Source organism: Sorex fumeus, unplaced genomic scaffold, assembly GCF_029834395.1.
Source record: "Sorex fumeus unplaced genomic scaffold, SorFum_2.1 ptg000122l, whole genome shotgun sequence".
Classification (NCBI taxonomy): Eukaryota; Metazoa; Chordata; class Mammalia; order Eulipotyphla; family Soricidae; genus Sorex; species Sorex fumeus.
The window spans coordinates 38,026,822-38,053,599 of record NW_026606179.1 but is presented as its reverse complement, the minus strand read 5'-3'; the positions used below and the strand labels follow the sequence as shown (position 1 = coordinate 38,053,599).

Here is a 26,778-nt window from a genome sequence, read left to right as displayed (position 1 = left end):
ACTATCACTCCAGCTGTAACTTTGCATTAAAAAAAATGATTCTTTATGCAAGAAATCAAGAGGTATCATAGTTTCTGTTCTGACCTACTGCCTTTGCTTAAAACGCATATTTACTAGATCTGGGGAAATCACAATCCCCAACTTTCCCCGGCAGCTTTATCAGCTGTTTGCCTAATCGGCATTTGAATTTGAATCTTCTCACTTACTGGACCCCAAATATTCTTTCTCCTGATGCCATCCTATGTGCCCGGAGTCTGCCTGTTCCCCGTTTGGAGTTAATCATCAGCTTCACCTTATGTAAATAAGAACAGGAAAGTCTTGTTTGGCCGATTTTCTCCCCGAAAAATCAAGCTGATGCTGCTCTCTGCGTTCCTGCACTCTGTGCCTGCCCGCTCTGCGTTTGCCCGCTGACCAGAAGCCCTTTCTCGCTGCCCGAACCCAAAGTGACTGTGGCCATCAGGAAGCCAAGCGGTCCGGCCAGATGAGTGGGGAGAGTGTGTACTCAGGCCTGACCCTGCTTTGGGCTGCCTGGGTCTTTGCAGTTGCCACTGAGGGTGAGACATCCATTGGGGGGGGGGGGGACGGGGAGATGGCTGGTGGTGGGGCGAGGTGGTCTTGGAAGATGGGGTAGAGGGGTTGTTCTACCCGAATAGTCATGCATGGGTGAACATAAACGTAGTATGTGTAGGGTTCTTGGGGACCCTCGGGGACCCACGGAGCCCCCGAGTCACAGTCTCCTTGGGCACAGAGAACAGATGCAGCCACATTCTCCTTGGTGAGTGTGAGAGGGTACTAACTGGGAAGCCCCCCTGGGGACTGGGTGGGTGGGTCAGTCGGACTTAGTGGCAGAGGGTGATCCTGTGATGTTGCATGGTTGAGTCTCGGAATTGGGGTGGGGGGGTTCTTGCACTGTTGAAAGAACATTTAGGCAGGTGGTCATCAAGATAACAGGGTCCTACCAGGTCACCAAGGCTCCTTTAGTGGACGTAGAAACCCAAAGGCTCATCCTCAGGGCTGGGAGGTGGAGGAGCTGACGTCAACAGCCCAGGCGGTCATGCATGTCGATGCACTCATTTACATCCAAAGCATGGTCCTCCCCTTGCCAAGCCACACTCCGTGGCATGGTGGTGGTGGTGGTGGAGGAGGCCTGGGAATGCCTCGTCACACCGGCACTCGATTAGATGTAACTTCACCGGGAAAGAGTCTGTTGTCCAAAAGCGGGTGAGGAAGATCATCCAGGCCTGGAGGGCTGGAGCTGAGGATTGTGTGGGGTCCTGGACTGCAGAGGGCATGGGCTGGACAGAGTGAGGTCTGAGGGGTGGCTGGTGCACTGGCAGCCTGTGGGGGCTCCGGGCCGGGCTCCCGGAGATGGAAAGGGTGAGGCAAGGGTGAGGCAAGGGTGGCTGCAGGTGGCTGTGGTAGGCCCTAGGCGTCCTCTAGGGGGCGCTCCGAGCTCGCGGCTCCTCATCCCTGCCTCTCCCTCAGGTTCCCCGGAGCTTCCTGAGTCTGTGGAGGCCCCACTGAGGAACTCCAGGCTGGGATGGGTCCGGGGCAAACGGGTCAGCGTGCTGGGCTGCTCCGTGTCGGTGAACGTGTTCCTGGGGGTCCCCTTCGCCGCGCCCCCTGTGGGACGGCAACGATTTGCGAAACCTAACCCTGCATTGCCCTGGGAGGACGTCCGAGATGCTACAACCTACCCTGCACTGTAAGAGGGCGCTCTGGGAGTCTGGGGCAGAGCACTTGTGTGGAGCACCGGGGTAAGGGCACTGTGGGTGGAGCACCATGGTAGGAGCACTGCATGGCAGAGCACTGCAGGTGGAGAACTGTGGGCAGAGCACTGTGGTAGGAGCACTTCATGATAGAGCATTGCAGGGTGGAGCATTGTGGGTGGAGCACTGCAGGGCCAAATAACGCTGGTTCTGAAACCTGGTGGGAATGGATCGGTAACTTCAGCCCTCAATGCCCCACTCAATCCTGATGGAGGGCAGAAGTGAGGCGGGCATTGCACAGAGGCAGATTCCCTGTGCTCCCTGACTATCATGGAATTTTCTAGACCAGACCTGAGAATTTTCTAGAACCAGGTGCAGGAATTTTCTAGAACCAGGCCCAAGAATGTTCTAGGACCAGCCCCAGGAATGTTCTAGAACCAGGCTTGTGGACTGAAGACCGCTCAGGCCTCGGATCCTCTGCGACAGGCTTGTCTGGCCTTTGTTCCAAAGATGCTCTTGGGGGCATGTTCCAGGGGACCCCTCCCAGCACACTGGGCAAGGACAGTGCCAGGGCAGCCCGTCCCTCTCCGGGGTTTCAGGGCCGGCACCTCAAGGGGCCTCGCTCTTCTCCCAGGTGCTACCAGAACACACAGTGGCTACACGCAGATCGTCACCTAGTCAAGATGCAGTACCCTGAGCTGGAGGTGTCCGAGGACTGCCTGTACCTCAACATCTATGCGCCCGAACATGCGTGCTCTGGCTCCAAGCTCCCGGTGAGGCTCCTGCAGGCTGAGTGCCCAGCACAGAGAGGCCCAAGTCAGGCGGGGCCTGGGCAGGGGGCAGGGGACAGAGTGGCAAGGAGGCAGGACTGGGGGCAGGTGGGCAGGAGACTGGGAGCAGAGGGTAGAGGGACTGGGGGCAGGGGGCAGGAGGACAAGGGTAAGAGGGCAGGGGGGCTGGATGTTTGGGATTTGACCTGGTCCCCTATTGCCTCATCACTGAACACATGAGTTTTCTTCTTCTTCTTCTTCTTCTTCTTCTTCTTCTTCTTCTTCTTCTTCTTCTTCTTCTTCTTCTTCTTCTTCTTCTTCTTCTTCTTCTCCTCCTCCTCCTCCTCCTCCTCCTCCTCCTCCTCCTTCTTCTTCTTCTTCTTCTTCTCTTCTTCTTCTTCTTCTTCTTCTTCTTCTTCTTCTTCTTCTTCTTCTTCTTCTTCTTCTTCTTCTTCTCCTTCTCCTTCTCCTTCTCCTTCTCCTTCTCCTTCTCCTCCTCCTCCTCCTCCTCCTCCTTCTCCTCCTCCTCCTCCTTCGCTTTCTCCTCCTTCTCCTCCTTCTCCCTCTTCCCCTTCCCCTTTCCCTTCTTCCTTCTCTTCTTCCTCTTCTTCTTCCTCTCTCTTCTTCATCCTCTTCCTCTTCTTCCTCTTCCTCCTCCTCCTCTTCCTCTTCCTGCTCCTCCTCTTCCTCTTCCTGCTCCTCCTCCTCCTCTTCCCCTTCTTCTTCCCCTTCTCCTTCTCCTTATCCTTCTCCTTCTCCTCCTCCTTCTCCTTCTTCTCCTTCTTCTAATTCCTCTGCCCCTCTCAGAGAGCCCAGCAAGCTACTGAGAGTATTGCACCTACAATGGCAAAGCGTGGCAAGCTACCTGTGACATATTCGATATGCTATAAACAATAACAAGTCTCAATAATAGAGACATTACTAATGCCCACTCGAGCAAATTGATGAACAACGAGAAGACAGTGCTACAGTGCATTATTATTATTTTTGCTTTTTAGGTCACACCAGAGATGCACTCCTGGCTCTGCACTTAGGAATTACTCCTGGCGGTGATTGGGGGACCACATGGGATGCTGGAAATTGAACCCAGGTTGGCCACATGCAAGGCAAATGGCCCTACCTGCTGTGCTATCACTCCAGCCTCACATGAGCGACTTTTTAAAAGTCATTCCAATAGCAGATTCCTTTCATCTTGTCCAGTGGCTTCTGTATTTGGCAGTGACTTGGGGTGATGCCTTCCAACTTGAAGGACCTGTCTGGGTTATATCTTTTTGGTTTTTATTTTGCTTTCTGCAAACTTTTCTCCTAAGACTTGGCTTCAAAGGTCTCAGATATTCTTTCCCTGCTTGAGAAGTAGATACATTTTCAAAGAGGCCCCTGGCATCCGCCAATAATTTAGCTTGCCCTGGAGGCAGTGAAAGATGGCATTGGAGATGAAAAAGACCCCCGTTGTGAGCGAGTGAAAAATGTGTGCTCCACCACTGGGCTTGGAACCCCGGGTGCCCCCCAGCCCCCTCCCTCATTCCACCCCAGCAGGAGGCTCGCTGTCTTGTAGCACAATAGTCACACCTAAGGCAGTGCCTGGACTCAGACAGTCACGCTGTGCTTGGGACTCCTGGGTCCATGCTCAGAGATGGGGCAGTCTTGCGTGGGGAGAGCACGTGAGGGCTGGAGTCCCTGACCTGCCTTGAGCGGCACACGGAAGGGCTTTGCTAGGAGGTCTCCAAAGAGCTGAAAATAGGCTCCTCCCATTCGCCACTACGGCTCCAATTTTTCTCATCACGTTCCTGCATGTCTTTTCCTTTCTCCCTCACTCCTCTCTGCCCACAGGGACCCCTGAGATCAGAACGAGCCCGAATAGCTTTAGCTTACACCAGGCTGTCAGTGGGGTCCCTCCTCCTGGGGTGAGGGAGAGGGTGATGCTTCATTGACACTTCCTGAGTCCCTGAAAAGGGCCTGCCTTGTTCTGCGACCTTGAGTTGCAGCATCTTGTTTGGGGCCGCCTCTGCAGGGAGATGCTTTCATTCTTCACACCTTCTAGACAGAAAAGCGAGGCTCAGAGAAGTCAAGTTTCCTGCCCTAGCTCACACAGCCAGGCCCTGACAGAGGGTCAAACCTGGCGGGTCTAGGGCAGAGAGTCCGACAGCTAAATCTTGAGCCTTCTTCAAAAGAACAAAACCTCTAAAAGCTGAACCCAGGGCAGTGGTACAGAGAGGAGAGCATTTGCCTTGCATGCAGCCAACCCGGGTTTGATCCCGGCATCCCTCACAGTCACCGGAAGTCATTCCTGAGTGCAGAGCCAGGAGTCACCCTTGAGCAGCGCCAGGTGTGGTACAAAACCCCAACCCCAAACAAACCCAAACAAAAAAGAAACCTCTAAAGCTACTGAGAAGGTACAGAGAGATCCTTCTTCTGTAAAGAAACATCATCCTGGCTTTTGTGATGGGCAGGGCCCATGGGTGTCCAGCAAGCTGACCCGAGATCTCCCTCCCCATCTCAGGTCATGGTGTGGATCCCGGGCGGCTCCTTTGAGACAGGCTCAGCCTCCATCTTTGATGGCTCCGCCCTGGCTGCCTATGAAGACGTGCTGGTCGTGACCACCCAGTACCGGCTGGGCATCTTTGGCTTCTTCAAGTGAGTGTCCATGGGGACAGGAAGCTGCAGGCAACAGATGGCCACGGGGCAGTGGGTGACAGCAGGAGGTGTAAGTCTTCAATGACTCTGAACACCTTTGACCCCGAGTCTAGGGGTTCTAGGACCTAAGGCCCATCCAATGCAAAGTCTGTGTTTTAATTTTTTTTAATTGAATCACTGCAAATTACAGAATTACAAAGTTACTCACATCTGGGTTTCAGGTGTATGATGTTCCAGCACGGATCCTTCCACCAGTGTCCCTGGTTTCCTTCCCGCCTCCTAGCCTGCCTCTATGAAAGACACTTTTCTTTTTCTGTTTTTCCCTTTTCTCCTTCCTTGTAGGCACTGTGGTTTCCTATACCGTGACTGAGAGGGCATCGTGCCAGGCACCATACCCTCTTTCAGCACCAAGTCCTGGCCCAGAGTGAGCCCACTGTACCCCCTTTTCAGCACCTAGTCCTGGCCCAGAGTGAGCTCTGTCAGAATCGTCTGTCCTCTGACCTGTCCCCTTCACCCACAATCAACGGATTCATACACTAAAACTCTCTCAACGGAATCAAGTCCTGAGATGTTCCTCCATACAGATGGGACCCGAGCCCCTTCTATCCTATGACCCTGCCTCCTCCAACCCCCGCCCCCTCACCCCAGATCTTCTGCCTCTGGCCAACAAGGGGAAGGCCTTTCTGGATCCGTCTGAAGGTGAAGCTTTGGTTAGAGAAAGACCCCAGCACTGCCAGCAGTGGCCGCCAAGCACTAAGCTGGCTGTACCCCTTATTCCAAAGAAACCAAACATCTTTCCCTGTAGGTCACATACCCCCGGGGTCCCTTAGCACTTGTTCCCAAATTCCTCTGAACGGAAGGGGGTCATGAGTGTGGCTGTGGACAGTGTGACCTCTGCCCATAGCATTTCCCAGTGCAGGGGTCCTGGGGGGGGTAGAACTGTTCATTGTCAGACCACCCTCAGCCCCCCACTGCCCCCACACTGACCAGACATGGAAGCTGGGGTGTTATAGTGCCTATGAAGCCAGCCTTTGGGACACATAGACTGAGGTCCCTGGTGGACCAGGGGAGAAAATCACCAGCTCGTAGTAGCTCGGGCAGGGAAGGACTGTGGGGAAGGGTGATGGTGCAGAACCTTTGGCTCATCTGGAATGCTTCATCCTTTGTTAGATCCTCAGTGTCCAGCGAGTGTCAAGCTTCTGGCCTTGATAGATCAAGCCCCAGGAGCAGAAAGTTTCTGGCATCTATGGAATGAGGGGACATCAGAGCATCCGAGGTGCATTTTTCTGGGGTGTGTAGTTTCCAACCATTTGTCAAAGAAACCCAACGGGAGGCTGAAGAGATAGTATAGTGGGTACAGCACTTGCAGTGCATGGGACTGGCCTGGGTTTGATCCCCAGCACCCCATAGGGTCCCTGGAGCCCTGCCAGAGGATCCTGAGTGAGCACAGAGCCAGAAGTAAACCCTGAGTTCTGGCAGTGTGACCCCTGCAAAAACAAAACAAAAATGCACAGAACTCCAGATCCCACCTAAGAACCAACCCCAAGCTTAGTGTCCCGGTGACCACTGAGCCTGCTCACTGCCCCTCTCTTCCTCCCAGCACAGGGGACCAGCATGCTCCGGGGAACTGGGCCTTCCTAGACCAACTGGCAGCCCTCACCTGGGTCCAGGAGAACATCCTGTTCTTTGGTGGGGACCCCAACTCCGTGACTGTCTTTGGCGAGTCTGCAGGAGCTATTAGTGTTTCTAGCCTGGTGAGTCCCTCCTCTGTTACCTGGATGGAGCCTGGGGGAATGGGGGCTCAGGGAAGTGTAGGTGAGACTGATACTACTTCATATCTGACTCACTTCCAACATGCCCTCAGGCTCTCTCCCTTGAGTCTACCCTATAGAGATAGAGGCTTGGTCTCATGTCATGGATGAACACTGCCATCAAGATCCATCACTGTGTCCCAAAGTGGCTGATACCACCCCTGGGGGTGCTGGAATGATTTTGGGGGGCAATTGAAGCCTCCAGTGCAATTGGCTGGGGTCTCCTTTTGTTTGTTTATCTAAAGAAGGTAGATTTCCAAGGGGCTTCTAGGTAACTTTTTTGTTCTTAAAATGAGACTGTAGGTGAAATAAGTTTTGGGAAGCTCTTGATGAAAGAGCTGTCACAAGGCAAGTGATTGTCTGGGGAAAAGTCACTTCTGTTTGTCAAGTTTGGAACCCTGGTATACCGAGGCCAAGAACAACTGTGACTTGTTTAATAGAAAATCTCAGTGAATGCCCCAAATAATGGAGGAGGATTGGAGAATCCCATTTTCACTTGAAAAATGAAGGTCCATCCCTTTATTCTCTGAAACAGGATCCTTCCTTTTTAGAGCTGGTTTCCAACAAGAAGGCTGTCGTGGGATCCCTAGTTAAAAGCACCCACAGATTTCATGGCTTGAACTCAGAGATGTGGCCTATTGGAGTTTCCTCTCCTCCCTTACATTTCATTCACACCACCTTTGATAGCAGTAGTCTTCACTTGTCTTTATGCGCACACTTTCCCCTAAACACAATTTTGCTTACTTTCCACATGACTCTTTCATAGGGGTCCCTTGATGTTTCATTATGTAATTACAACCATGAGCATAAGTGGATAGAACAAGGGTGAAGGCAGATGGATTGACATGTTTCAGGAAGCAGATGATGGGAGCAGACATGGTCTGCTGGAACGTTGCTCCAGCTGTGTGTGGTCTGTATGGCTGAACATCAGCAAACCTGCCCATTGCTGAGGTCAGCTCATGCACCTGGGTTCACAGAGCTTCCACTGGGCATAACACTGGACAATGGGCAAAGAGTTTTCATGCTTTCAAAATCACTTGATAAGTGGATGATAGCGACTGAACTTTCCACGTGTGACAACAGCCACTTATGCCTACTCCACTATCAGACATGGTGCCAAACCTGTTCCCTTACAGTAGGTCTGATCTGGGCCCAGTTGTGACTGGTTTTCTAGGATGCCTGTGGCCTCAAGTTTTCCCACTAACACATGCAGTGTGGTGGGCTTTAAAGTTCAGAGGGACCTGGAGCACCTACCTCCATCACACACACACACACACACACACACACACACACACAAACACACACACACACACACACACACACACACACACACCAGGTCCTCTGTTTTCTTTCCAAGATTAGATCTCTTGAGGCAGCTCTCTGGAGACATTCCATTTTGTTGGTTTGGCTTGGGTTTGGAGACCATATCTGGAGGTGCTCAGGGCTTCCTCCTGGCTCTGTGCTCTAGCATCATTCCTGGCAGTGCTCAGGGGACCCTAGGGGTGGCAGAGATTGAACCAGGGTCAGCCAGGCAAGATAGACCTTATCTGCTGATCTAAAATTCTGGCCTGGGAGTTTTGATTTTTGAAAAAGATATGGATGATGGCTGGGGAGTCTTGTGGCTAACTGTGTTCTCTCTGCAGATCCTGTCCCCTCTATCCAAGGGCTTATTCCATAAAGCCATCATGGAGAGCGGGGTGGCCATCATCCCTTACCTGAGGGCCTCGAAAAAGGAGAGGGATGAAGATGTAAGTATATTAAGAACACTGCTCTAATGCTTTCTTTCCTTCTTTACAGAAGAGTGGTCAGGTGTCCTAAATCAGGTACTGGACCCTCTTGACCAACCATGGCCAGAGGATCTTGTGCTGGTCCACAGTGACCCCCCCCCCCAAAGATTGGGTACTGGGTACACAATGCAGTGGCACTGATGCATGGATGTGGCTGTGTACTATATGTGTGCCGGTGTTCTTGCCTTGATCTATCTTTTGATTCTTATTTAGTTTCAGTTTTTGAACCCTACCCAGCTCTGCTCAGAGTCGCCTCCTGGCTCCGTGCTCAGGATCACTCCTGGTGGGGCTCGTGGTGCCGTTTGTGGCGCTGAGGGCAAGGCAAGCTCCTTCCCTGCTGTCTCCTCTCAGCTGTCTGTATTAGCTCGAATCCTCCTGTACTTCCTCTCCTCCACCCAGAACACAATGACAAGGGGGACCCAGACACAGCAGCTCAGTGGGAAGTGACACCATGGCTGATGAGAGACTGGGGGGTGGGCATGGGCGGGGGAGAGGCCTGTGCCCCAGATATTTGTCATCTGTCATCTTGCCTTGGAGTTCTACCAGAGAGTGAGGCCCAGGGTGTGAGGTCTGTCTGTCTCCCAGCATAGCGGCTGTGGTGTGGCAGGCGACTTTACATGTTGGCAGGTTGAATGAGTCACGGCGGGCGCTGATGCTGTTGCTGGGTATCAATTAAGCACGGGGCTATGAACCCATCTCCTGCTAGTCTCTGTTTGGGGACTGCATTTCCTTTAACAACTTGTCAAAAATACCAAGGCACTGCAAGACCAGAAACGCAGAGTCCCACCACTGTGAAAATCCTTTCCTGGTGACCCAAAGGAGGGTTGGGTTTGCTCCCTGCAAGCTCCTTCTGATGTGTGCAGAGTGATCTTACTTGTTCTTGCTGTGCTGATGGGGCGCTATGCAGGTTGGAGTGTAGAAAGGACTCCACATCCACTCAAGAGGGCGTTTTCTGCCCGTTTCTATGGCGACTTTCTAAAGCTTCTGCATTTCCCATGGAGGAGATCTGCAATGTTCACGAACTGCTCAGAGCATCCATGACCTCTAGAGAACAGTCAGGATCACCACTTTCTATTTTTTGGTGGGGAGGGGTGCTCCTACGTGGTGTTCTGGAGGCCCGGAGACTCCATTAGCATTTCTCAGCCAGCTGGGCCTGCCATTGACTGTGAGGGCTGTGGTTGCCATGCTGTTCAGACCACGGGGTGCTGGGGATTACCCAGAATGCTCTGGCATGCTTTAGGGGGCGCCTCCAGGACCACACCTGCTGGCATAGGGGCCATATCCTGGCATCCAAATCCCTGGGTGCTGGGGATTGAGCCAGGGATTGAACCTGGTGCCTGCTGGCTGTGCCCCAACCACTATCCTATCACCTGGCCCCAGAAATACCATTTTCAAGAGGTAAGTTTACATGTAGCAAGTGTGACTGGTGAACAGGTGCTGAGTAACAGGTGGTAGGAAAAGGACAGCCCTCACTGGGAGGACAGGAAATTGGAGGAGGAAGGGGGCCCAGGAGAACTGTAGTAACCCAAAGAAACGTTCAGAAGAGGGTGGGAATTGGTGTCAAAATAAAAAATTATTCAGGGCATCCTGGGCCAGGGACTGGAGAGGAGGTTTGAGGAGACCTAGCAGGACTTAGACCCAGTGTTAAGCCTCAGTTGACACAAACAGTTCTTGCAAAATGACTCTTCAGTCTTGGGGGTGGTGGCTTCATTGATACTCTCATAGTTTGGGTTTCTGGGATCTGTGGGGTTGGGGGGCTAGTCCACGGTGCCAACACCCCCTCACTAGTCTCTCTGGGATCAGAAGTCTAGACTCCCATCGTGGCATGAGCTGACCAACAGTTTCCCCCAGCATCAGCAGTGGGTGCAGATGGACAAATGGGTCTGGTGAGAGAACATGACTCTCAGTGTCAACTTCCCCTCTATAACCTCAATTTCATTATAGGCATATGGTGGTGGCAGGGGTTGGGGGAAAGACTGGGTCTTGCATAAAGATCCAGTCTGTGACTGGATTAATGGCTCTTTCCAAGTTTGATTTTTCTAGAGGCTTTCCCAGTCTGACTTGCACCTTCTCTTGGCAATAGCTGGCAGTGATTGCGGAGATATGTGACTGCAAGGCGTCGGACTCCAAGGCTCTGCTCAAGTGTCTGAGGGCGAAATCCTCTCAGGAGCTGCTGAGCCTCAATAAGGTGAAAAGGGGAGGGAGTGTTTGTGGTTAGGGTCGCTTTGAAATGGTGTGGAAGACCACTTCTGCTATTCTCATCCCCTTTGACTGGGAACTTGGAAAGATGGAGGTTGGGGCTTTCGTAGTCAAAGCTGTCAAAAGAAGAAGGAGGAGGAGGAGGAGGAAGAGGAGGAGGAGGCAGGGTAGAATTTAGAACTCTTCCAAGTCATTTAAGAAACTTGAAGAGTGGGCTATTGCCTATCCTGGAGAAGATCCAGCTAAATCCAGAGGCTGTCCTCATTGAAAGACCACCACCCCATCCCCCATTTCATCTGACACCAGGAGCTCAAGTCAGCAGCAGGAGAGAGATGTTCTGTTAGGAAGCCGTTTGGGCCAGGGAAGAGTCGAAATTCCTTTACAATCTCCATGTTAAAGCAAGAGCTGCTCCTTTTGAATCAGGGAGATGCTCTGTGGGTATTCAGGTGGGGTCGAGCTGACCAAGACCAAGTTCCATCCAGGTTCACTCCAGTTGGAGAAGTCTCAGTCACCTTCCAATCTTGAGAGCCTCCCACTGCCCTTGGCAGAGAAGACTTGTTCTCGGTCAGATGACAGGATTTGCGCAGTAGTTGTTTGGCAGGCATTAAGCATCTGCTGTGGCCGGAGCTAGAATCTGGAGCAATGGTAACACCCAGTCCTTGACCCAACACAGTGCAATGGCTATTCTCTTCACATCTTTCTCTCCCCACTTTCTAAGAAAGAGATTTTAAAATAACCCATTATTAGAGCCAGCTGTTGTTTCCTGACCCCCCACAGCACAGCCCCAGGTCTGTGAGGGAGACATCTCAGGAAGATGTTCCCAGTTTCACTCACCTGGCCTTTCTTTCTGCTTCCCACTCTTCCTGTTCCATTTGTCCATACTTGACCACGTGTCAGAATCACCTGATTTCATCATATGAAAATGAGTCGGATACTTACTTATGAAAATGTGTTAGAGAGTTACAACAAAAGAAATCACTTTTTTTTAAAAGAAAAACTGGACCGAGGATTCTATTCCTTTTATTTGGGTTCAACACACCACAAATGATTGTTTTAATGGAGCACAGTGACAATTTCAAAGGTGCAATGCACTTCAATTTTTTTTTTTTAGGAAGATACTACTTGTTATCCTAATTAGCAGGTGAGGGGAGTATGGCAAAGAAAAGCTGAAACCTTTTTCCCAAATAAATGGTAGGATTCACCCAGTTTGGACGATAGAAACCTGGTTACCTCTCTTACTGTATTTCAGCTACTGCTAGAGCAGGCTAGCTGAAGTGAGGCAGGAGCCTGTGAGCAGATTTGATGAGCAGAAACAGCTGCTGATCCCTCTCTCCTTCCTTATTCCAGAAGGTCAAGTCTTTTGTTCGAGTGATTGATGGTTTCGTCATTCCTCATGAGCCTCTAGACCTCTTGTCTCAGAGTACATACCATCCAGTTCCTTCTATCATTGGAGTTAATAACCACGAGTGTGGCTTCCTACTGCCCATGGTAAGAATTTCAACTGTGTTTTCTGCCGATGGAGCGACAATGAGGTGACTGTTCGCCTCACAGCTGGGCATTCCCAGAGATGACATCGAGTCTTGTGCAGACTGGAGCCAAGTTCATAGAAATCAGCTCTCGTCTCTCTTTTAGAGTATAATTGAGGACGCAGTAGCCATAAGCAAGTGCGCCTGGCTGCTTGTAGATATTTACAACAAAAGAAACAACTTTATTTTTCAGAAAACTGGAGGAGAGGATTCTATGCATTTTACCTGGGTTCAAAACACCACAAATAATTATTTTAAAGGATCACAGTGACGCTTTCAAAGATGCAATTGAGCTATCTTTGGAGAGCTTCAGTTTGGAAAATATGTTCTGCCTCAGTTCAGGCACTTGAACTTCAAGAAAGCCTTGATCAGTTGTTGGGCAACTTGCAAAAGTATCGAATCATGTCACCCATGAGTGCAAACAGGAGCCGCGGAGCTGGAGGGGCTGACCACAATAGAAAGAGCCGCCTCACTCTTGGCTGGCTTTCCAAAATGCTGTTGGTGGGGTGAATGCCCAGGACGTTCAAAGCTGATAAAGCCTGCATGAGCTCCTGCGTGACATGGGCAGCTCGGGATCCTCATGACATGGGAGCTGGCTCCCCCTACTTAAATTTGGGGGAAAACATGTGGTTCTCAAGTTAATGCTGGTTATGATCTTATCAGGAAAAACAATGTCAGTCCCGGTGCTGGAGAGGTAGCTAAAAGGGTGGAGCAAAGGCTTTGCAAGCTGGAGACCTGGGTTCAATCCCCAGCACTGCATGGTCCTCTGAGCACCACGAGGAGCACTCCTGAGCACAGAGTTAGGAGTTGCCCCTCAGCATGTCCCCAAAACAAGTCAGTGCCAGTCTCGACCCCAATGTAGGCTCTTTGTGCCACAGAAAAGAATTTCTGGATAAGATCTGTCACTGTCACTGTCCTCCCATTGTTCATCGATTTGCTCGAGCAGGCCCAGTAATGTCTCCATTGTGACACTCGTTACTGTGTTTGGCATATCGAACACATCACGGGGAGCTTGCTAGGCTTTGCCGTGCAGGCGAGATACTCTCGGTAGCTTGCCAGGCTCTCCGAGAGGGGCAGGGGAATCGAGCTCGGGTCAGCCATGTTGGCCGCTTGCAAGGCAAACGCCCTACCTGCTGTGCTATCGCTCCAGCCCTCTGGATAAGATAGGACAATAAAAATGATTTCATATCAGAAATTGGAGGGAGAGAGAAAGAGATAGAGAAGAGAGAGAGCATAAAGAGAGAGAGACAAGAGAGAGAGAGAGAGAGAGTAAAGGACACTCCCAGCAGAGAAGGTATTTCAGAATAAATACTCCCAAATTGCTCTACAGAGCTAGAGCTGACTATATTATTTCCCCTTCAAATGATCAAATAGAGGATGTTTAACTTGGGTGCCCCTGACTGTGACTACTACCACCATAACGATGGCAAACAATCCTGAGTATCTTGAGTCTCTTCTGGACAGGCCTGGTGGTTCTTCTTCTGAGTAGGTAGGTAGATAGATAGATAGATAGATAGATAGATAGATAGATAGATAGAGATATCATATACATATATGTGTATGTGTGTGAGAGAGAGAGATACACAGTTACAAAGTTGTTCACGGATTGGGTTTCAGTCATACAGTGTTCCAACACCTGTCCCTTCACCAGTATACATTTTCCACCATCAATGTCCCAATTCCCTCCTGCCAAACCCCCATCCCCCTGCCCACCAGCCTACCTCTATGGCAGGCACTTCTCTCTCTCTCTCTCTCTCTCTCTCCTTTTGGGCATTATGGTTTCAATGCAGTTAATTGTAGGATACAAAAAAATGTAGTATGAAACTGATACCCAAGGACAGTAGAAACAAGGGCCAAGAGGATTGGTCCACAGCTGGAAGCCTACCTCAAGTGCTGGGGAAGAAGCAGTTGGGATAGAGAAAGGACCACTATGACAATGATAGTTGGAAATGATCACTCTAGACAAGAACTGTGTGCTGAAAGTCGGTAAAAGTACTATATATTTTAGTGTGTGCTTTATGCTCGGCGAAAATTTGAGCAATGACAGTGAATTAACCACACAGCTCCAGCCTCCTGTGCTCATTCCCAGAGGTAGACAGAGATGAAATGCAGAGCTAAGGAGTTGGGGAAAGAGAAGACTACATTAGGGATGAGAGGATGGTGGGGAAGGAGGAAAAAGGACCCCTTCTCTTGTCTGGGCTGAGGTCTAAATGCTGGAGCACCACAATTTCTTGACTTGTGCTTCAAGAAGACCCTTCTCTTCCTAAATAAACTCCTCTGAAGAGTCAATAACTCAGTCATAGAGCCACCAGAGCTCATTAATACAGACCAGTCTCCTTCCAGGAGGGAAATGAGTTAAGAACTTCTGGGGCTGGAGTAATAGAACAGAAGGTAGGGAGGTGGCCTTGCATGTGGCCAACCCGGGTTTGATTCCCAGCATCCCATATGGTCCCCTGAGCACCACCAGGAGTAATTCCTGAGTGCATAAACCAGGAGTAACCCCATGCATTGCCGGGTGAGACCAAAAAAGAAAAAAAAAAAAAGAAAGAAAGAAATACACTTCTGCCAAGCTGTTAGCCATGTAAAGCCAGAATCCTGTGATGACTGGGTTATTAAAAACGAGTTTTTATTGCCATTAATGATTTGACCTACAGAGCCATTGGTTCAGGAACTGATTCAGGTATGGATTTTTCTCCTCACAGTGTAAATAAGGCAATTGGGTCACACACTATTGTCTCACTGAGATCTTCCAATACTTTCTGCATGGGAACAGGAGGCCCTTTAAATTGAGTGGTAGACACATGTCACCACTCTCTTGTATATTATCAATCTGTGATGGAAAGATGGCTTGTGCTACAGCCTTCACCAATATGACAGCCAGGACCAGCCCTACATGCCTTCCATGTGCCATGTACTCTTTCACCTGGTTGACAGCTTGCCCACAAGCATTAGTGTCCTGATTTGGCAAGTAAAGAAACTGAGGCTCAGAAGAGCTGAGGTGACTTTTCTAAGTCTCCCAAGTGATAGAAGAGTCAATGGCACTTCAAATGTGTGCATTTTTGGTTCTGCCTCTATACAGGGTTCTTTATTGATATTCTCTCTGACCTTGAGTAAGTCGCCAAACTTTCAGAACCTCCTTTCCTGTGTCTGTGAAATAGAGCTAATGTTACTTCCCTTCTCATAAATACATTCCAAGGAGCCTGGCATACAGTCAGTGCTGGCACGAACTAAGTGTTAACTACTGGAATTATTAGTGGGGGGTGGGGTGGGAATTAGTGTCCAGATATGCAGAACTGAGGAGTCTGATGGTGCCAACCTTCTGTGGGTGCTCATTGGTGGTGGTAAGAGACCACGGGAAATCCCCACGTATGAGTCTCAGCCCCTGAATTGTTTGGGGCATTTCCTCAGATTCCAGAAGACTGCTCTCTTAAATATCTCCCCTAGCAATTAAGTACCCCCAAGATTTTCAGCAGAAAATGCAGGAGGGAAAGACATTTGACCATATTTTAAGATGTTCTTTTTCCTAGGAAGGGCATTTACACAAAATGACACATTGCTCTTCCCTTGTACCAAGCAGCACCCACCTGTGTTCTCACCCACCAGCCTTGCTGACCATTGTCCCATCACTGGCTTCTAATTGCCAAAGTCTTTGGAAAGAACATCAGACCACTAGATTTGAGATGATTTTGGTCTCTTCCTCAATCTGTGAGTTGAAGGTCCATTGTTTGCTGTACTTTTTTGCTGAGCTCTTGTTATCAAGTACCCCAGACTGGGCAACTCAACCAACCTCAATTTATTTTCTCAATAAATAAATTGGGCCAGGATCAGGATCAGTGCATCAGGGCATTTGCTTTCTCCCAAACCTGCTCCTTGGCTCGCGGGCAGCCACCATCTCTCTGCATGCTCGCTCCTGTGTCTCTCTTGGGTCTGCACTGTTTCATGCCTCTCCGTGTCCAAACCTTCTCCTCTCGTAAAGGCACTGGGTCTGGTAGGATTAGGCCCACCCTGCTGTCCTCTTCGGTTAGCTTAATAATCTCTGTCTATATATATATATATATTATGTAGGAGTACTGCTATTTATTCAGCCACTGATTAGCTGATTGAATTGTGCATGAACTCCTTACCTTTTTTTTCATTTTTTATAATTTTATTTATTGAATCACCATGAGAACAGTTACAAAGCTTTCGAGTCTAAGTCTCGGTCATACAATGAAACACCTGTACCTTCACCAGTGCCCATTCTCCACCACCAAAATCCCCAGTATACCCCCATCCCACAACCTCCCCCTACCTGTGGGGCAGATGATTTCCATATCACTCTTTCTCTACTTTGATCACATTCAATATTTTGACACCAGACCCACCATTATTATTTGAGATTTTACCCCAACACTCAGATCTGCTGAAAAGGCAACAGTAGACAGTTTGTGTTCTATTGCTGGTTATGAATAACATATGATGACACATAGCTGCAGTAGGGCCTCTCTGTCTATATTTTTGGGGTTTTTTTGTTTGTTTGTTTGTTTTGCTTTTTGGGGTCACACCAGCGATGCACAGGGGCTACTCCTGGCTCTGCCCTCAGGCTCAGCACCCATGGCGGTGCTCAGGGGACCATATGGGTTGCTGGGAATTGAACCTGGGTTAGCTGCATGCAAGGCAAACACCCTCCCTGCTGTGCTATCGCTCCAACCCCTCTGTCTATATATATATATATATATATATATATATATATATATATTGCTTTTTGGGTCACACCCAGCAATGCTCAGGGGTTACTTCTGGCTCTGCACTCAGGAATTACTCCTGGCGGTGCTTGGGAAAAAATATGGGATGCCAGGCATCAAACCTGGGTCGGCCATGTGCAAGAAAATTGCCCTACCCACTGTGCTATTGCTCTGGCCCCTCTGTCTATATTTTTAAGTTTGTATTTTGTTTGTTAAGAGCCCACACCCAGTGATGTTTAGGAGCTAGTCCTAGCACTGTGTCTGGGGTGTGGGGGAGGTTTCTCCGGACATGCTCCGGGCACCATGCAGTTCTGGGAATCAAACAAGTATGCAAAGCCTTGCTCTGTGTGCTGAGCTCTCTCTCTAGCCCTCACTTCTCCCCTGCAAAGGCCATCTATTATGTAAGATTTGCCTGGATCCAAATGGTGGCCGGCTGATGAAATATCGACATTCCCAGAATCAAAGATTACCCTGGCACTGGTACCTAAGACAGAGGTTATGGCCCATCCCAAGTCTGGTAGCCCCCAGGCTATATCCTGTGCTTACCCAGTATACCACTTCTGCTGGTCTCTGTTACCTTTCCTGACCAAGAATTCCTTTTTTTAAAATTTTATTTTCATAAGGTTATTCACAGTAATTGATTCCATTCAATATTTCAACACCAATCCCACCACCATTATTTCAAATTTTTCCACCACCATTCAAGCCTGTCTGCCAGGGACAGATGCTGGATACTTTATTTTCTGTTGCTTACTATGAATATCATGAGAGCTTGCATGCTTCTGGAATTCTAAAATTGTAAATGGTTGGGGTCCAGAGACATCTCTCTAGGGAGCTAATCCATTCTGAGATTCATTTGGGAGTCTCTGGATCAAGGTTGTTGATGTGCTGAGATGGCACCCGGAGGCAAATTGTGGGTGTGACAGCCCTAGGTGGGTGGGAAGACAGAAAGGGACAGACTTCCCCCCTGCCACCATGGCCATCCCTTCCCATCTCTCCGCCTGCCTGGGGTCCTGGTTGTCACACCCACAACCTGTCGGGAGCCATCTCAGTGCATCAATGGCCTTGATCCACAGAAGACAGCAGCTCATCAGAGACCTCTCAGGACCCCATACCAAGTCAATTCCATTCCAAGAAATCTCAGATGGATTTGGGTGTGCCCTCTCCTCCCACTCCAGATGAAACCCCCATGGCCAAAAGCTCCCAGAAGCAAAATCCAGGTACTTGGTTTCAAGGACTAAGACTTCTTAAAATCCTGCCTAGCCTCTCCTGAGGTGTGGCTCTACCCCAGCCTCACTAGGGGCTGAAAGGGTCCACCCAGAAGTGCACCCCAATAAACTTATCCTGTTTCTTAAAAAGAAAAGAAAAGAAAAGAAGAGCATCTCTTTCCATATATGCTCCCATTCTGAGACATTGGTCATTAGGACTTTCCCATAGGAAATGGGGAGGAAGGATGTAATTCAGACCACCAGGTGGCCTTCCCAGAAGCAGGCACTCAGGACCCACATCCTGCAGGTGGAACAAAAATGGCACTGCTTGAGCTTTGGGGTGCCCTAGGGGCTGAAAAAATTTTCATTCCCCAACTGCCCCTCTAAAAGCTGACTTCCCTTTGGATGGCCTGACATGCTCCAAAAACAAATAATAATAATAATAAACTCACAAAAATAAAATCAATTAAAAAGCCACCTTCTCTCTTCACAGAAAGAGTTTCCTGAAGTCTTCCAGGGTGTCAACAAGTCTTATGCCTTGAAGTTGGTGCAAATCAACCTGGTAAGTGAGCGTGGGTGATGGGTCTCCGGAGATCTGTTCACTTAACAAACTTCCCAGGGGCAAACTAAGCCTACGGGCTCAGGGCACAGATGTTTCTCACAGATGTTCCTTCCTTCATTCAGTAGATCTTTAGTCGGTATAGTTCTGCCATTCATTATCCACAACCCTAAAATATAAAGAAGGGCCAGAGCAACAGTCCAGCAGGTAGGGTGCTTGCCTTGCACATGGCCAACCTGGGTTCAATCCCTGGCATCACACAAGGTTCCCCGAGCATCGCCAGGAATAATTCCTGAGTGCAGAGCCAGGAGTAACCCCCGAGTATTGCCAGGTGTGACCTAAAAGCAAAATAACATAAAATTAAATATAAAGAGCTTTCAGGACTCAAAGGCTTTTCTGGTAACACACATGGCGGCCCAACTAGCCATTTTGCCCACAAATTCACTCCCTTTGCTGATCCCCTGTTCAGAGGTTTCAGGTGTATGAATGTGTGTGCTGGGAGCAGCCCTGCTCCCGCCCTTTTGAGCCTGGCAGAGACTATGCAGCCTAAGTCCTGCTTACTGAGGATCTGAGACCTTGCGAATTGTCAAGGTGCCCAGGACGAGGGCTTGTATACTGTACATGCCAGCCAAGCTCGATTCTAGGCTCTAATTAGTATGGGGCCACAGCCCTGTCATTTTATGCATTAGTCCTCTACACAAAAATTTTTCCAAGACCTGTGGTTACCAACCTGCAGACCCGGCCAGTGCACAAGATTAAAAAGATTGAGAGCCATCCTCCTAGACACAAGGACCAAGGATGAAGAGATAGCTTGTCTTCATTCCTGCCTGCCATATTTTGAGGCCCATAGTGCTTTCACAGAAGAATTGGGGTTGGGGGGATGTAATTAAGAACAGGTGGCCTTCCCCAGAGCACCTGCTTGGTTTTCATTCATTCATTCATTCATTCATTCAACAAGCCGTTTACTCAGAGTCTCAATGTCTGAGCCCCTCTGACCATAAGCAGATGCCCCCTGTATACAGGAACATGTAGACTGTTGGGTGGCAGAGCTGACGTGATGTACAACATAACCCAGGTCAGCAGGCTCCTTGGTGAGTGGGGTTTGGTGATAAATTGGACTTCTCTGGCTGCCACAGGAGGAGGGTGTAGGGGGTAAGTTGAAGGAGCCTAGAGGAGAAATTCCCAGTGCAAGGTGTTGGGGGAGTAGGGTGATCTGCAAACACAGAGCTGGGTGGGGATGCCGAGGGGCCATGGGCACTGCCCCGAGACACCACAGAAGAATGCAAAGTCTATGCTGGAGAGGTAGGGAATTCTGCACCCCTTAGAGAAAAAGGCATGGCACAGAAAAGGGGATGGCTGCCAGGGGCTATCTGGAGGCAGAGGCTCCCCCAGAACCCTATGAGTGGGGAGTTTTGAGAGTCGGGGCTCTCTGTTCTGGCAGCTCAGGGGCGAGGGCTGTTTTAGACAAAGGCAGGTAGTGGAATGGCTCAGGCCAGGAGAGAGAAGGTCTCGCTGGAGCAAGGCCTGAGTGAAGGAGAAATACTGTCAACTGTGGGGCCTTGAGCTGGACCCGGGGGTGGGAAGGAGATGGTGTGGGAAGATGCGGGAGACTGAAAAGGAGCCCAAAGGGATCCTGGGAGCTGTTTTTCAGATGTCAAAAACAACAGGTCTTTGGACCATGTGGGTTTTGTTCAACACTGTTTTATTCTCACATTGATACTAACTTAAGCTACCAAGGCTTGAAGGCATCTACTGATACCTGCGCCCTCCATCACTCCCCCCTCCCCCCCATGCACACATATACGCACCCAGATGTACCAGTTTTGTAAAGGCGTGTCCTGTGTTTTCACAAAAAGATCTGCTTCTCAGAAGGGCCCTGTGCTCAGTGGATTGTTATGAAGTCGCTATTCCTGCTCTGGATGCAGACTTGCAGGAGCCTCGAGGTTTTGCTACCAAGTGCAGGGGACTTGCATCCTGGCGTGTGGCTGCCTGCCAGTCACACCCAAGGAACTGCTGAGAGTAAACGTCCATTACTTACAACAAGTCAGGAGGGAAGGAGGTCACTCGAAGAGCACCACTGCTGGGACAAAGCTGCCAGCTGGGAGCAGCGGGGACATTTCAGACTCATGCCCAGTGGCTGACCGTGCTACCTCACCATCCCACCTTCATGACACCCTTATTTATTTACTTATTTATTTATTGCTTTTTGGGTCACACCCGGAGGTTACTCAGGGGTTACTCCTGGCTTTGCACTCAGGAATCACTCCTGGTGGTGCTCAGGGGACCGTATGGGATGCTGGGAATCGAACCTGGGTTGGCCACGTGCAAGGCAAACGCCCTACCCGCTGTGCTATTGCTCCAGCCCCAATGATACCCATTAGGTTTCAAGCGAGCTCATGCCTGGGCCAGCGTGTGGCCTTGTCAGACAACAGTTTTACTAACTGAAGAGCAGAGAGGAGGCAAGTGTTTGAACCACAATGTGTTTGTCCTACCTTTAGGACACCCCTGCTCCACCCTCTGGTTCGCAGGTCCATCTATCAGTTGGGAGTTCAGGCACCCCCACTTCACCTCTCAGCCTTGGGGCTCTTGCCAGGGAAATGGGAGTTCACTGTGATCCTTAACCCCAGGGGCTCAGGTGGATGCAGGGAGGCAGAGACCGTCAAGCTCTCAGCCCCGTGAGCACCGGGTCCATTCTCAGCGGGCTGGCCTTTGCTTATCCACCCATCCTCAATTCCTTGCAGCGCACTTCCACCCAGTTTTTGCAGCTTGTGGCTCAAGAATACTTCCAGAACAAGCAATCTGAGCTGGAAACACGGGATATTCTCCTGGACTTGTTCGGAGATGTGTTCTTCACGGTTCCTGGACTGGTCACAGCTCAGTATCATAGAGGTGAGTCTCTGCATACCCTCAGTTCCCCAGACTCAGCCAGAGAGTCCAGTGGGTGCTGGGAGGCATCAGGTATTGCCTGTTCATCCTGTCACCTGCTCTGCCTTATCTTTCCTCACTGAAAGGGAATTCCCGAGGTGGTCTGGGGCATATGTGCAAATGCTAACCTTTGGAATGCCCCGCTTTCAGAGGTAAGGAATGTTGCTCAGTTATTTAGACTCCTTCCCCTACAGTGTAGAAAATTGCAGCCTCCCCATAATTTGGGGAGCATCCCCAGTCCTTTATTTTTGTAGAATTGTCTCAAATACCTTAGCTCTGCGCGAGGGGTAATGGAACAATTAGAGATTACTGGTGAGGATGAAAATTATTTTCTTCCTCCTTCCTTCCTTCCTCCCTTCCTTCCTTCCTTCCTTCCTTCCTTCCTTCCTTCCTTCCTTCCTTCCTTCCATCTTCCTTTCCTTTCCTTTCCTTTCCTTTCCTTTCCTTTCCTTTCCTTTCCTTTCCTTTCCTTTCCATAAATAATTAGCAATGCCATACTCTGTGCCTGGCAGCCTTTTATGCTCTGGAGACACAGCAATGAGTGAAGAAAAGATTCTGGACACCATGAAACTCACATTCTGAAAATTAAAAATCAGCTCCTATTCTTTTCAGGAAGATTGGTATTGAATAAGTAAATGCAGACTGCATACTGTTATGTGTCCAAAAGTGCTATCAAGCAGAGTAGGGCTGGCAATGGTAGGAAATTATGGGAGGCAACTATGTCATAGAAGCCATTCCTATGACAGGTAAGATAGACACTGAGAACCGATTCTTGAACTGGTGACCCGGAGGTCCCTGGACAAGAATTATTTTCCTGGAATGATGAATGTGAGAGCCTTTTTAGAAATGGTTTAAGAAAAAAAAGGGGCAAACTGATCTCTAGACTCAATACAATCCCAATCTCAACCCAGTTGCAATATGGCTTTGAAGAACTGAATGAACTGATTTCAAAGCGTATATAGAAACACAAGGATATCCAAAACAATCTTGGAAAAGAATAACAAAATCAGAGAACTTATACATCACCTGTTTCCAAGACTAGTATTGTACTTAAAATGATTAAGAAAGTTTGGTATTAGCTGAAACCTCGACAAAGAGAACAGAGTTCTGAAAAGACCTGGTTAATGGGTTTTCAATAATATTGTTGAGATAATTTAGTAAGGAAACAAAATTCTTCCCATTCAACAAATGGAGTTGGAACAACTTGACATTTATGTAGAAAAATTGAACCTCAGCCCTCTAATTCATATGACACACAAAAACTAGTTTGTGGTGAGTTATAAATCCAATTGTAAAAGCTAAAATTATACTTAAGGAAACTTTAAAAGTTTTACTTAGCAACAATAACAAGAAACATGGTTAATAATAACAGTGAAAATGGTGATGGGAGGAAACTGTGCTTCTATAAAAGCAGTATAGAAATTGGAAACAACTCTGAGAATTAATTTCAGCAGAATCCTGGAAACAAATCAAGGGTTTAAAGTAAACAAGTGTTTTACTGAGACATTTACTCTTGGGCCTCAGAAAGACTTCCCGTGTCTTAATATACTCGTACATGACCTTCTGATACTCAGCTACTACTGACTAGCCTTGAGGAAGCAAGCGACACTTGTAGAAAACACTTACTACTGGAGGGAGAAGAATTATTCTTATTCTCAAAGAAATGTGGGTCTGTTCTGAACTGCCTGATGGCTCCCCAAACAACTGACTGAAGAGACTTGCATTTATTTCATCCAACTTCGAGCTCCATTAGGGCTGAGGCACTACCTGGAGGACATTTCCCACAAATATTTGAAGATCAATGCTTTTGCAGCTGCTCTGAAGACCAGGGCAGTTTGGGCAACAATAGAACAAAGATGAGGAGGGAAAACTGAGCATAAGATGCTCTGGGGAATGAAGGCTTAAAAGCTTCTTAATATCCCTGGGTATCTGGAAGGCCATGTTCATGTCCAGTGTGGGCAACATGCTCAGAAAAGACATTAAAAAAAAAAGGTCCCTGGATCTCTGGCTGACTGTCTTAAAATTGCTTATGCATCAAAAAACAGCACTTGCCTTGCACACAGCTGACCTGGGTTTGATCTCTGGCACCCCACACGGTTACCCAAGCCTGCCAAGGAGGGATCACTGAGAGCAGAGCCAGGAGTAAGCCTACGCTCTGCTGGGTGTAGTGCCCAAACAAAACAAAGAACAACATAAAATTAAATGACAACCCAAAAACTTGTTCTTCAAGCCTGTGTTCTTTGAACACCGATCCCACTTGATTTTTCTATGTATCTTTGCTGCCTTTTTCCCACTCTGGGAAAATCTGTTTTCTCTCTTGAACATATATTTTCTCTCTTTCTCTTTTCTCACATGTTTCTAAGTAAATTTTGTTCAATAAAATATATCTTGCTTCACAGACAGACAGAAAGAGAGAACGAGAGAAAGAGATAAAGAGAAAGAAAGAGAGAAAGAAAGAAAGAAAGAAAGAAAGATAAATGACAATCCACAGAATAGGAATAAATATTTGCAAATTATGTATCTGGCCTGAGTTTGTTATTAAGAATATGTAAAGTATTCTTACCACTAAAAACAGACAACTCAGCTCAAAAACGGGCAAAGAATTTGAAGGGACATTTCTTCAGAGACAAAGTGCATATGCCTAGTAAATACATGAGAAGATGCTCAAGTACTAAGCATTAAAGCATCTCAGATCATGGTCACACTGAGATGCCATTTAATGTCCACGAGAGAGAAGTGATGCTGTTGAACTGATGGGGGTACAAACACCAGTGTGATGGGGAAACTGGATCTTTATGTATTTCTTGTAGACATGTAAAATTACTCTCCCATGGTGAAAATCTTTGCTTCTCAAAAAGTGAAACATGAATTACTCTTGAATCCAACAACAACATTCCCAGGAATATATGCTAGAGCACTAAAAGCAGAGTTAAACAAAAATTGCTCATGGAGTTCATCTTCATGGTAACCATAAAGTAGTAACAATCCAAATGTCCATCTACTTATAAACAGATGCACAAAATCTGGTCTATAAATGCAATGGATAATTTTTTGACCATAAAAAGGAGTGAGTATTGGCACAGGCTAGAAACCTTATGCTAAGTTAAAGAAGCTGGATATAAAAGGCTATGTGTTGTCTGGTTCAGTATATATGACATACCTAGGAAAGGAAAATCTACAGAAAGCACATTAATTATTTCCAGTGTCAAAGGGGAGGGACAAATGGGCGAGGGACTAGGGTTTCTGGAGTGGTGAACTATTTCTAGATTTAGATGAAGAGAACAGCTTTACAGTATCCTGACTATACTCAAGTCCACTGAATTATATACTTTGAAATAATTAAAGCTATGCACGTTATACACTGTGAATTTTACCTACAATACCATTTAAAGTTTTTTAAAACACCAGCCATAGAACATAATAACAAATTCCAAATACAATTACCTGTCAATAAATTCATATGCAGACTAGAAAACCTCTCCCAGTTCAGTAATGAAAAGACAATTCAGTTACAAATGAGTGAAAGGCTTGAAAAGACTCTTCACAAAAGAAGATACAGAAAAGCCAAAAGTACTCAAAAAGGTGCTCAATATCATTAGTCATCAGGGAAATGTAAAATAAAGCCCAAATGAGGCAACCATTCACGCCTACTAGAATGACTAATATTCAAGACGCGGACCATACAAAGATGTATTATTGCCAAGGACACAGAATGTTCACGGCCATTATATACTTCTGATGGGAATGTAAAATTGTGAAATGTCAATTTCTTATAAAGCTGAAGGCACACTGACCCCATTATTTTACTGTTCTAGATATTTGCTGAAGAGAAATAAAAGCATCTAGCTATACAAAGATTTGAATATCTCTTTTCATAGCAAATTTAAATCATAATAACCCCAAGGTGAAAGAACCCTATTAGAGCTGGAGAGATAGTACAGTGGGTAAGGTTCTTGCCTTGCATGAGATCAACCCGGGTTCAATCCCCAGCATCTCATACCTAGGAAAGGAATGGCCCCTCTAGCATAGCCAGGAGTAAGTCCTGAGTGCAGAGCCAGGAGTAACCCCTGAGCATCGCTGGGTGTGATCCAAGAGCAAAGAAACAAAGGGAGAAAGAGAGACAAGGAGAAAGAGAGAGAAGTCATGCATGGAAGGAAGGACAGGAGAGAGAAAGAGGAAGGAAGGAAGGAAGGAAGGAAGGAAGGAAGGAAGGAAGGAAGGAAGGAAGGAAAGAAAGAAGGAAGAAAGGAAGGAAGGGAGGAAGGAAGGAACCATATTTGGAGCCAAAGCAATAGTACAGTGGGTAGGGTGTTTGTCTTGCACTCGGCCAACCTGGGTTTAATCCCCAGCATCTCATTTGGTCCCCCATGCACTGCCAGAAATAATTCCTGAGTGCAGAGCCAGAAGTAACCCCTGAGCATTGCCGGTTGTAACTCAAAAAGCCAAAGGCCCTCCCGTTGATCATCGATTTGCTCGAGCGGGCCCAGTAACGTCTCCATTGGAGACTTTGTTGTTACTGTGTCTGACATATCGAATACTCTCGGCAGCTTGCCGGGCTCTCAAAAAGCCAAAAGAAAGAAAAAAAGAACCCTATTATCAGATGAATAAATCATAGTATATTTGTTCAATTGCACACTACTTGATAATAAAAAGGTCATCTTGCAACATACATGCTAAACATGCGTGAATCTCAAAAGCATTATACTGAGCAAAAGTAGCCATGCCCGAGTAGACATGCAGAGAGATGACATCTGTTTGGCGGTCAAGAGCAGGCACGATTAAATGGTGATCAGAGAGGGGAATCTCGCTTGTCTCTTGGCAAAATGTGATTAGAAAGTGGCACAAGGGAACCTTCCAGGGTGATGGAAATGTTTTGTGTCCTGATGCAGGCACATCAAGGAATAGAATATATCTCTGTGAGATCTC

At 48.1% G+C, this 26,778-nt stretch overlaps 1 protein-coding gene across 1 annotated transcript in view; it reads left to right on the top strand.

Annotated features, from left to right (window-relative positions):
- The first annotated feature begins 481 nt into the window (after positions 1-481).
- Positions 482-26,778, top strand: part of CES5A (carboxylesterase 5A) — a 39,528-nt gene continuing 13,231 nt past the window's right edge. Inside the window, exons 1-11 of the mRNA XM_056136108.1 lie at positions 482-554; positions 1,022-1,035; positions 1,515-1,705; positions 2,344-2,482; positions 4,980-5,113; positions 6,714-6,867; positions 8,568-8,672; positions 10,795-10,899; positions 12,258-12,398; positions 18,862-18,930; positions 21,669-21,816. Of these exons, the coding sequence (XP_055992083.1) occupies positions 482-554; positions 1,022-1,035; positions 1,515-1,705; positions 2,344-2,482; positions 4,980-5,113; positions 6,714-6,867; positions 8,568-8,672; positions 10,795-10,899; positions 12,258-12,398; positions 18,862-18,930; positions 21,669-21,816 (1,273 nt within the window). The remainder of the gene's footprint in view (positions 555-1,021; positions 1,036-1,514; positions 1,706-2,343; positions 2,483-4,979; positions 5,114-6,713; positions 6,868-8,567; positions 8,673-10,794; positions 10,900-12,257; positions 12,399-18,861; positions 18,931-21,668; positions 21,817-26,778) is intronic.